This window comes from Falco peregrinus, chromosome 4 (genome assembly GCF_023634155.1).
Source record: "Falco peregrinus isolate bFalPer1 chromosome 4, bFalPer1.pri, whole genome shotgun sequence".
Taxonomy (NCBI): Eukaryota; Metazoa; Chordata; class Aves; order Falconiformes; family Falconidae; genus Falco; species Falco peregrinus.
In genome coordinates, this window is record NC_073724.1 from 104,437,075 (window position 1) to 104,449,511 (window position 12,437).

General features: G+C 44.2%; 1 protein-coding gene across 9 annotated transcripts in view; it reads right to left on the bottom strand.

Moving 5' to 3' along the window:
- Positions 1-12,437, bottom strand: part of ELMOD1 (ELMO domain containing 1) — a 64,489-nt gene that overhangs the window by 41,933 nt on the left and 10,119 nt on the right. For 3 of the 9 annotated variants that reach the window (XM_055801632.1, XM_055801625.1, XM_055801631.1), the window contains exon 1: positions 11,119-11,289. The exons of 2 other annotated variants lie outside the window; for them this stretch is intronic. Coding sequence is in view for 1 of the 7 variants with exons in the window: in XM_055801633.1 (XP_055657608.1) it covers positions 11,807-11,825 (19 nt within the window). In the remaining 6 variants the exon portion in view is untranslated. 4 more of the 9 variants (XM_055801633.1, XM_055801629.1, XM_055801626.1 and 1 more) reach the window with 4 other exon arrangements.

Genomic DNA, 12,437 nt, shown 5'->3' on the forward strand with positions numbered 1-12,437 from the left:
GTATGTTTGAAATAGCAGGCAGTAATTGCAACAGTCATCATGAGTGCGGGGGGGGGATAATTCATTTATTTTTAGGTTTAGTTGTTTTACTTTCAGAGTAGGTGCTTTTGAGCTGAATGCCACTACCATGATAAAATTGATTTCAGATTGCAACTTTTCAGTAGCATCCTGGGTTGCCACTTCTTATCCCTCATTCACCTCAAAAGCCTACGTGTACTTATTTGTGAGGGACAAAAATCTGAGCCTTATATCATCAGAAGTGTTTTGCTACCCTACGTTCTTTTATTTTATTTTTTTTTTTTTTTTTGCTGATGGGAATATTGATGCTTCTCTATCCTGAACACTAATCTGCAATAACTAGAATTAGAAGGGGGAAGAATAGCTGATACACATTATGAAATGTCCCTTGAGGTCCTGGTGGATAGCAAGCTGGCTGCAAGCTGGTGGTATGCAAAGACAGACAACAGCACCCCAGGCTGTGTGAACACAAGCAGAGCCAATAAGTAGATTGAAGGAAGGGATTATCTTCCTCTGCCCAGCACTCTTTGGACCACATTTACACACTCTTTAGTTTGGGCCCAAGCAATACACAAAAGACACCAATAAACCGTAGAGAGTTAATCAAAGGCCACAGGTGATGAGGGAGAGGCTAGGGGAGACAGGCTTGTTCAGCTCAGGGCAGAGACAGCTTTGGGAGACCTAGCAGCACTTCCAGAGACTAGAGGGAGGACACTGAGAAGTCTTTGATGGACTCTTCATAGCGGTACAGGGCAGGAAGGTGAAAAACAACATGCATAAACTTAAACAGAAGAGGTTCAGCCTAGATGGGGAAAAATTTTTCCCCCCCAAGAGGAAAGTCAGGCAGTGGCACAGGTTGTCCAGACAGATTATGCAGACTCCATCCTTTGAGGTTTCAAGCCCCAAATGAGTGAAGCCCTGAGAAACCTGACCTCAGATCTGACCCTGCTGTGAGGTTGGGGTGAAGACCTTCTGAGGTCCCTTCCAGCCTTTGATTCTCTTCCCCATAAGAGTGACTGTGGGGGAAGCAATCTCAGATACCCTGAGTTATACTCAGAGTACTCTATATAACATACAGGGAGCTCAAGTCCTTGCTATTTTATTAGTTTAAGAGCTACCAACCTCTCACTATGATCCTCTCTAATTTGTAATATTTTCCATGAAACAAGCTTAGCCTGAGGATGGAACAAGATTACTCCCTCTACCTCATCTCTCCTGACCACTCCATTTGACCATAAACAAGTCATTTTAAGCGACATAAAAATCAAGAATAAGAGTGCACAAGAGTCCTGCCAGTATCAATATAACACACAAAACCCCCAAATACACATAAAACCCCAACAACTCCAGGACCTCAGTTTGGTGAAGCCACACATTCTCAGCAAGTCTTGTTTATCAAGCTATCCCACAGAACAGACATATACTTACTTGCACCTTCCAACTTGCATTCATGCCCAAAGCTGGAATAAAAGTAACTTCAAAACATATTGAAAAACACAGTAAAAACAGAGAATCTTTGACCATCTCAATTACAACATAGTTGCTTAAGTTCTTTGAATGTTATAGGAAGAACAGTGCATAGACCTCTCCAACTCAGAACACATCCTTGGGAAAAGGCTCTCAGGAACAGATTGCTTCAAACCTCAGTTCCATGGAGTTCAAAAGCACTCTGCATGGCTCAGAAGCAGTTGTGCCTGACACCAACAGGTACAGCCCCTGGAAGGACCCACCTCAAAGATCAACAGCGGGTGCTTGTTTTTGTGAGCTCAGTTTCCTGTCTCAGTACAGAAAGGTATTTTCGTTTCCATGTGCCCAAGACAAGGCTATATTAAATTTTAAGCATTCTTTAGAAGAAAGTCTTGGAACAAAATGTCACACTTGATTGATGAAGCTAATAAGCAAGACCTGACTTCAGTCACACTGTCACAGGTAATAAGATTTTTCTCCCCTCTCCTAATCTCCATCACATTGACATTTTAGGTTTCTCTGTCTCACTAGGGGAGTGAGGGAAAGGCTAGGTATGAAGTCAAAAATCATCGAATTTTAGTCCTGTCTAAAAAAGCCTGTGAGCATGAGCACATACAACACAATTAAGCAATATAGAGAAAGAGCCCTGAATAAAAGTTTAAAATCACAACAGAGCTGGGGGAGTGGGAAAGCACAAAAAACCCCTTTCTTCCAAGCCACAGAACAGTGCTTTGAAAGTGTCTAATTCTGTAGTCCTAACTTAGCGCTTCACTTCAGTCCATTACTGCCCCTTTAAAGTGGTAAACAGCATCACAGACAAGACAGAAACAAGCAAGCATCAAGAGGATCTTACAAAACCTGTAAGACAGTCACATAGGACTGCATTTGGGTTTAAGAGAACTTAACTCATTAAGTCTCACATGCCAAATTACCTCTAACACCATCCAGTTCAGCCTACACGCTGCAACTCCTCAGTAGATTTTTGTTGAGCCGTAACCCAGTTTGATGAAGAAAACATCAAACCAAAACTCAGCATTGTAGAAACGTTTCCACAGTTTATTCCTGATCTCTGCCCTTTAAAAGAAAAAGGCTATGGTTATGTACCTGTTTGAAGCAAGATAAATCCCAGAAATTCAACAAAGGAAATGTATACGTACGTAACACATACAGGCATATTTTGCATGTAGAACTGTAGCTATAATCTACTTTTACCAATTTCTATCAGCTCTGCTCTACTACAATGTTGAAAGATGTTGAGGACAAAATTATATGAAGTCACGTCAGGTCACTGGTGAAGACTTCACTGGGTACATTCTATTTCTAATACTAAATACAAAGTTAAAAAGAAGAGGAAGCTCTCCACACCCCAGAGTACTGTGAACTTCTAGAAATGTAATCAGATGCTTAACTTCAACAGGAATTAAACTATTCAAGTACTGTCTCTGTCTATGTTTCCATCCTTAATAAGCTTACTTTTCTTATTGAGGAAAGTGTATTTTATCCAGAAAAGACCCAAGTAGATGATACCTCAGCTGAAACTGAAGTCTCATTTTTGAAAAAAGCCTTCAACCCACAGCAGCTTCCCTCCAACCACTTGATGCATTATAAAAAAGCGTAATTTTTAGCCACTTCTCATGAACTTTCGCTTGACCACTGATGAATACACCCAAGAGAACAGCATCACCATCTGGGCAGCTCATGTGTTCTACATGGTTTGTGGTGCAATGTTTCTGGCCTACTTGACCTGTTTCCAGATACACTACACAACAGCTTGTAGCGCAAGGAAGCCTGTTCTAAATGAAACATCACACTTGGTAGCAACATTCCTTCAGGTTTAGAATAAATCCTATAAGACTGGATGCATAAAATCCAAAGATACTGCCTGGTTAGCTCCCAGACTTAATGCTCCACAGAAGCTCCATAGAAAAAACCCAAAATTACTCTTTCCAAAAGTGAACGACTGAAGCTGTTGGTTTTGTCTTCCCTTCTTAGTTTCCATCTCATCACCTAGATGATAGGAGGTTATAAGAGAAAAGGCAAAGATGAAGTATTAACTTGTCACCAAAATTAACTGAAGTCTAGATTTGCTTTAGAGCCCTACCAATTCCTGACATGCAGCAGTTTGCAAGGGAGGAACATCATCCTAACAATGGGTCACAGAGACCTGCAGTCTCAATAGAATTACAACAGAGATGCTTGCTCTTTCTTTTCCACTGCCTTTCCAACATCTTTTATATTTGCTTGGACCACACAGAGTTAATTCAGCTGTCAGATCAATACAACCTCACGCTGAGCAACAGCCTGAAAGCATGTAGAACTAAAGACTTTCATATTTTTTTTGTTAACTGACAAAAAAAATAATTAAGGACACTAGAGGTGTCAAGACAAAGGCCAAACAAAGCTTTCAAGCTAGAGGAGCATAAAACAATTTATTTACCCAGGAACTTGGTGAAGATTAGACACCATTCATACTGATCTAACAGAAAATTGCTCCATGTGTTGCCTAGTTTTCCTGTCACTGCATCCAGATTACTTTGGCATGCAATCAACAACTTTTCCACAGAGCTCTCTGAGCTAGACAAGCAAGAGTGGGATACATGAGAGCTTCTGTATGTCCTTCTGTAATTTTACAGACATGCTCTTCCCCTAAGACAGGACTCAAGGACAAGGGCCTCCCGTGCAGTAAGCCAGTCAGATAGTGTCGTGAAGTTCCACATTTGAGAAACTGTAAGCATCCTATAGAAAGCGTTATGCACCAGCTGTTAGCTGCCTGCAGTCCTGCAGTCTGCTGAGGGACCACAATAAATGAGCAACATCCTTAATCTGCAGAGAAGAGGACTAAAAATCCCACTGCAGATTTTTTGCAAACCTCATGGCCTACTATTTTATCTCCTGCTTGCTGCTCAGCGAGATGCTCTGCATCCCAAGAGGCAGGAAACCAGGACAGCTCCAAGTACATGACCTTGCTGGAAGCTCTGGTTATGCACTTGCTTCCCAGAAGAATCTGCACAGGGTAGGTTGCTCTGATTTTACCAATGTCTGGGGTGAGGAGAAGTGGAAGAAATAATCTATTTGCTCATGGAAGCAAAAGTTTCCTTAAGTTTCTGCAATAAATATTGCAAACTCCATGCTTTGGTTGAAACAGGTTTAAGCCCTTCTTTAGGGAAATGTTTTGAACAGCAAGATGGTTAAAAAAATAAATATCACTTTAGGGGTATCTTCCCAAAGCTGTTGTTCAGACAGGCCTATACACCAGCAGCTACCAGTAGACTCTTCAACTTGGAAGTCACAGGCATCTTATCAAATTTTAGCTTCCATTAAGAAGAGTTGTGAACAACTGTAAAAGTGACTGTATTAAGATTCACTTCACACTTTTGTAGCTTAAGCTAACTCCAAGCAGCACCAAAATCTAGCACTGCTTCTGTAAGTAGTGGAGAAAGCAAGCTAGGATAGAGCTTGGTGACAGGGACATCCATAGCAAGGAGGGATGCAGCAACACAAACACCCCTCTAACAGGATGAAGCGAGAGGAGAAGGTGATGAAGATCTACAAAAGGTAAAAAAGGAAAGAATGTTTTGAAGGGCAATCAAGTTATACCAGCTAGTAAGCAAGACTTATGAAATACACTTTCAGGCATGGTCCAAGGAACCATCCTTATGGGGTGATTGCACAAGATGCCCTTTCTCAACCAAGTAGGAGAAGTCAGTGGCAAGGGAAATGTGAGGTGCCATGGTGCTCTCCTTCCCTCTGCCACTTCCTGCTCAGTCCTACCAGGTGTTTGCTTTCTTTTAGGTGCCCAGTTTCAGATAAAAAAAGCATGCTGGCAAAGATTTGATAGCAGAAAACTGGAAAGAGGGGAAAAGACAATATGGGAAGAGATGAGAAAGAAGAGACATGAAGACCATTAGAAACTGTTCCTGACACACCATTACCAAGCAGGGAGAAGAACAAAGCAAAGCAAGAAAGAATACAAACTAGGACAGGATGATTGACAGCATTGCCGTAACACACTTATTCCTAATGTAATGCAACACTGAAAGTCTTCCTTCAGCTTCTCTTTCTGCTTAGAATAGTGGGGCATACATTTTTTTATGGTCCTACCCTTTACCTCATAAGTGTAAAGTGATAGTTAAAAAAAATATTTATAAAAGAAAATAAATAAAACAAGTTTCCAGAACACTTGCATCAGATACACCCATAATAAATCACTAATATGAACTGTTCTCATCCTTGAGATAGTAACCTGATGTGCAGACCAAAACTTTCTCCAGGTTCAGTGGGCTGGTTGTTTTCAGTGGTGGATTTTTGGCTTTGATTTTTTTTGGCGATTTTTTTTTTTATTTGGTTGGTTGGTTGTTTCTTGAACTGAATGGTGACCACAATCTTTCTCCCATCTTTCACACTTTAGATCTAGTCCTGAATTGCTTGGTTTGTGTATGATGTTAGCTGATGCTCAAGATGCACAAGAGCACTCCCTTGCTCATGCTGCACCACTCAATTTCCACTGCTGGAAGGAAAAGTACCCCCCAGAATTTCAAATAATCCCTACAACAGAATAAATAAAGGAGAGTTAGTAATAAAAGCCACTCCAGCTAAAACAGTCTATAGTATTAAAAAAACAAACAACACTGCTGAAACATTTTTCCCTTCCAAAAGGAAACCTCAATCCAGCAGTTCTAGGGCATCTTGTTCACATAGGTGCCTAAAGACTCCAAAGATTATGTATAAAACCAACAAGCCCTGACCCAAAACACCATAGGTTGTCAGGTCAGACAAGACTCAAGGAAGAACAAGACTATCTCAGATCCTTGGAGATATTGTTGTGGTCCCCCACCAAATAGTTGTGGTAGATTGCATGGCCTTTTCTTAATTTGTGCATAGGGTATGTCCTGTTTTCCGTATCTTCTTCTGGGAGCTTCCTTTCTCTGCTCCCTTCCTCAAATGGTTCAGCAAGAACTCCTCTTTTCCTCCTTCAATCCATCTGTTCTCCTCACGCTGCCTTAACACTGACAACATGAAGGCCTAGCAAGCCCAAATTTAACAAACCCCACATTGATCTTAGTGTTTCAGAGGTACAACCTGTTTGCTGGCACACAACCAAGCCAATGTTGATATGGATGTGGCTTTGTGAAAGCAGAGTGGGAGAGGGAGTATGAGACTTGCTCTTATAACTGCCTACCAGAGTTATGGAAGAGAACTACATTTTCCAGGACCACAGGACTGCTTTATAGTAAGGTGCCCAATTCCTACCACCTGCATGCCACCTGATCATGCAAATCTTATGAGTGCAGTAACAAATTGTTGCTACACCATAGACAAGTCTCAATACCTGAAGCATCCTGGAGGACAATGAAAGGTAGGGGTTTATTTTTGGTTTTAAATATACAAATAAGACTACTGAAAAAAGGAAAAAAAGTCAGTGACAAAATCTCTGTCTTCAGTACAAACCGGAACTGGCCACAGGAGCTCTTGCTGATCCCAGCAGCATCAAAATTTTGGGGTTCTAGGAAACTTCTCAGTTCACTTTTGGCAGACTCAGACGCAAGTACACAATATGGGCTTATGTGACAGATGGTGTATACACTAAGGAATAACGCCTATGTTTGTGAAATTGATAGCCAGTTGTACACAGTCCTAAATAACCATTTGTTACAGAAACAGCCTTTCTTCCTTATGCACCTTCTGAAGACATCAGTTAACTGTGAGTGGGTTAGCAATGTGATATAGGGAGCTGGGAGACAGTACCTTGTATAACTACTTTTCTTGGTTTTGGTCCTGTCCGTTAATCTCTCTGCCTGAGCATTCTTCCATGGAGAAGCAAAATACATACCTACCATAGGAGCCACAGCTACATCAATGCATAGCACAGACCACTAGAAGTGGTTTCACCGAGGAAAAAAACCCCAACAAAATAGTGCCAAGCATCTGAAATTGAAACTGCATAGATGGGAGAAAGGTGTTTTTAAACAAAACACCCAATAAGGATGCTGGAGTGGCTCCAGCGTGATCCCTGGGACTGAATGTCAGGCCACAGTTGGTATGCTCCCAAAACAGTTCCTCCTTTTTATTGTCAGGTACTCCAAGACTAGCCCACAAGTGAGGCAAAAAACAAAAAGGCAGGGACAACTGAGGGATTTACTTTGAAAACACACGATCTCAGTTAAAACATTAGCGCAGGCATGTATATTAAGACTATGAATGCCTGCGAAGTCATTCTAGGTACAATACCACCAGAGAGGGGAGAGCTCCCAAGTACACACAGTTTCCTACAGACACAGTCATGAGGACCACAGCAACCTGTGCCTCCTAACTCTGCTCTAACAAGTCACAATTTTACCTGCTTGATCTGCCAATTGTTTTCAATTCCAGTCTTAGTACCTCCTGTATTTCTCCTGATCTCCAGGCTCCTTTGTACATCTGTGACTGTAAGCTGGCTGAACCAGAAAGCAGTGCTCAGCCTGAGGATGCGCAGACAGATTAGGACATGTTAAAAACACCACAGCCAACCACTTGGTTCTGCTCAGGTACTACACCTACTATAGGTGCTGGAAACTATCTTCTTGAAGAGCCTCTCAGCTGTAGCAGAAAGCTAAGACGTGTTTGCTCACATTTTGCAGCAGAGTAGGACCTGGCACTCCAGAGCAAACTGCCAGAAATGTTTGAAGCTAACAAACTTTATATAGGGCTCTTCATTGGTTTGATGCTAAAGCGGATGAGAACTGCTCACTCAATTACACCTCAGAGGTACTTCTAAGAAACCCGTATCTTTCATACAAGACTTCGCAATTGACTGGGAGTGCTCCCAGAGCACTCCTGGTTTAATTTCATCAGGAGAGTTCAGGTCTGTTGTAGCAAGACTGGTCTGAGACCTGACCACTGCAAAGCAGCTAGAGAAGGTCTCCAGAGGATGTGTCAGATACTTAAGCTGGATGTGAGCCAAATCGCTTGTGTAAACATATCCATAATTTGTTTCAAGGCAAAGTCAAACAGGTCAGTTTAGCACTAAAATGCTTTCTTTGCCTTGAAAAGGGGAGCTCATGCAGTCCCATATACCACTGACACTTGACTCAGGAAGCTACTCCCGCAGTCTCTGCTGTCAGGCAACTCTTCCCACTACCTGGCAGGTACAAGCAGCATTTCGACCTCTGGCTCAGGCTTGGCAAATTCTGTGGTGCCACACAGCTCAGCACTCAAACTCAGTTATGTGGCTGAGCTCACATCATGTTACATGGATGCTGAGCATGCTAAGCCCGAACCATAGCCTCAGTCCTGCACTACCACAACCACTCTTCACTTTCTTTAGATCAGTCTAAGTTTTAATTTTATTTTTCCTTACTTTGTGCTTCTTTCTTGATTGGCATCTCACCACCTGGCTTCCTTTGCAGTATTCCAGCAAACCACACCCTGGAGGTTACTCTTCTTGCCTCCTTCCCAAAGCTTGCATTCAAGAAGGGTAACACATTTCATGTTGTCTTTTGGCCTACATCACTGAGCAAAAGATTTCAAAGGAACGTCAAATAAAACAAGCTTTCCAATCAAGAAGGCTGAGCAGATGTTCACAAAAAAAAAAAAAAAGTAGTCTTATGAGCCAGAGGGCATTAAGCCCAACAAGATTTGATCTCCAGGCAGCCCAGGCTCGCTCTTCATGCAATTTTCTACTAACACTTCAAATGACCCCTTGGGAAAAATAAAGCTTGCCTGGCTCTGTATATCACTTATGCCCTGTCTGTACAACTAAACAGAATTTTTGTTAACATTGGTTACAGCTGATCACAGCTTAAAAGCCCAAGTTCTCTGGACAGTTTTAAATATAAGATGATTTAAATACTATCGTCAGTCTGGAGCCATACACACGCTAGCATTTTTGCAACAGCATTTTCTCTGCTTCCATCACAGCAAACAGCAGCAAAGCTCAGTTTGTGCATGGGAGATGATGGATAACAAAATAACCACCTAATGCAACATAGCCCCAAAGTTTCTCTGCTTAAGTATAACTTGGCTCAAGGAGCTGTAATTCCCCAGAAAGAGTAACAGAAAGATGTTTGACCAGAGGAAGTTCTTGGGTTCAAGTGTCACTGCAGCTAATGTGATCCTGTCCCACGGCTAATAAAGCCCTGTCTCAAGAGCCGAGCAGGCAAAAGATTCGTAGACACTGGTTACACACTTAGTCCTACCAGGTTTTTACAGTAGCAGAACATTTTTTACTGTATATCAGTGAACCAGCAGGAAAGTTCACAAATGTATTCTGTTACATTATTTTTCTATTGTTTAGTGCTTTCCTGGAAGTATTTTCTGCCAGTTTTCTCTCTAGAGTGATCCATACAGCATCTGATAATGTCACATGATTTCACTCCTGAATTCATAGATGCTCAGAGACAGGAAGCCTATTAGGCTTGGCAATAGATCAATTGCTACAGCAATGTGGGTTTGCATTAGTTTTAGTTGAAATACTGCTTAAAATGATATACATATTATAGGAACTTAACAAGTCAAAAGGTATTTCTAACTCCACCTGTTCAGTTTGGAAAATGCAATGGTCCACTTTAAGAAAGTCAGAGAAAAGCAGGCTCTCTTAAGAATCAGTAAGTCTCCTCTGTGCTTCCACTTTGCTAAATAGGTTAAATAGACTTAAGTACGAAACACCTACCAAATTACTGCACATAAGTCTTTTGCTGTTCTCATCTTAGGGAGGTGAGCTGTTCTTAAAAACAGGCACACTCAACTGCTTCAACTATTCATGGATCTACCAGTAAAAAATAATGTTCTTTAAAAATGCATAATGAAATGTTTAAAACAGAAGACAACCAGTAAGCTTGCTGTAGTGCATAGAGATGATGCAGGGTTTAAGAGATACTATTTCTTCTATTCTACCTCATTTCAGGATAAAATAGGATGGGGGTGTGTGCAGCGGGTAGGAGAGAGAAAAATGAGAATTTACCGGATTTACTAAAGCATGCAAGCCACAAAATACATTTATTTCAGTTTCTAAAATGGCTCCTTTGTTTCAAACGCCTTTGTCACAAAAACCAGCTTCTTGTGATCTGACTGGTGAGTTGACTGAATTGGGACAAAGGTGTTGTTCTCCCCACCCACCCACACACTCTGACATACACTTTAGCTACTCTCTTTTGGCCATTTTCATGGGAATGGTAAGAAAAGCAGAAACAGTGAGGACAGGGAGAAACATAAAAGACTACACACACCAGTCCTAGAGTTAACTGAGGAATAAGTGCAACTTCAATACACAATGACCATGCGGGGTATGAAGGGGAGGTAGGGAAGAGAGTACCATAGAAGAAAAAAAAAAAAAACACCAACCCCCCCAGAAACCATCATTATCACGTCCATACGCCGGTGTACACGAGGTGCAGACCTGCGGGCAGCTGCGCGCCGCGGCGGCGGGGCAGGCGGCGGCCCCCAGCGCAGGGCGGGCTGCCGGGGCAGGGCGCGGAGCCCACTGCGGAGCCGCAGAACCGTGCCCCTGGCTGCCGCCCAGCGCCAGCCTCCTCCAGCCACCCCCTCGAGAATTACAAAAGGTGGGGGCGTTAAAAAAAAAAACCACAAACATTAAAGACCAGCAAAAAAACCCAACCCAAATGCGCAAACCACCCACCGACCCCGCAGTTTCCTTACGCCGCAAGGTCTTCCCAGGGAGAGCCCCTCATTCAAGGGGGCAAAACTTCGCACCCGCGGCCGGGCGGGGGGGGCTGCGGCGGGCAGCGCAGGGGGCTGCGGTGCGACTCCAGGAGCCGCCTCCCGTCGCTAGGCGACCCGCGGGGCCACCGGCAGGGCCCGCCGCCGCGCACTCACCGCTCCGCGCCGCTACATCCCCGTGGCGCGGCGCAGCCGCCGTCCCGGGCCGTCCTTCCTCGGGGGCGGGTGCGGCGCTGCCGCCGCGATGTGGGTCACCCGGCGCGGCACCCGGCGAAGGTGAGGAGGCGGCGGAGGCAGGCGGGCGGCGGTGCCGCCTACCGGCGAGCGCGGGGGGAGGCTGCGGCGGGGCCCGAGCCCGCCCCGCGGGGAGGGGAAGGGGCCGGGGAGCGCTGGCTCCCTGCGCGCCGGCTGCCAGCGGTCCCCGCCGCAGCAGCACCTCTCCCCGCTCTCCGACCTTCCCCCGTCCCAGAGCGAAGCCGGGCGGGCTCCCGAGGCATAACGGCCCGTCCTCCCCACCTGCCGCGGAAAGGCGATACCCGCCTGCGCCGAGCGGAGCCCGGCCACAGCGGTACGGTTCAGGTCCTACAGGAGAGCGGGGCACGTCTCCGAGGTGTTAAGGTCCCGCTTAGCTAGGGTAGCGTTCTGCCTCTGTATCCATCCCACCAACCCGTCAAGGAGATCAGCATCCTTCCTACCCCAGCGGTATATCCCGAAGGCTTTTGATCTCCAAAGTTTAAAATTTGCTGATCAGGATCGCAGGCACGCCAGTCTATTTATATGGCTCTCCCCTCCAGGAGGATAATAACCTGTCTGAAGCAGCTACAGAATCATTTACAGTTGCCCAGTGCTAGTACTGCCTGTAGGCAGTCTGCACTTCTGCTCTTCCTTACTGCTGCACACATCTGTCCAGATGTTCCTCTGAAGCTGTAAGCCAGCTGTCAGGCTGCACTGGCATCCTCACATTGTCCCCTAGTCTTGGGGTTTCAGACATCCTTTGAAAAAGCCAATTAACCTCTTTTCCAAAGTGAATTCTACGTCTAACCTGAAAATAGCTTTCTGCATGCCCGTTACAGGGACATGGTTTAATTTCTCCTAAATCTCCTTTTGCAGTCATTTTGATCGCATAACTAAGTGTCACATTCAAGAAGTATGGTGAAAACACTAGGGTCACCAAGTTAAACATTTAATGACTAGGAAATGCTATTCCTGTTTTACACCCAAGGCAAAGCAGACCAGTACTTGACCCTCCCCCTAGCTAGAGCTATGTAGCTCCTCATCCACTTTTTGACATCACTATG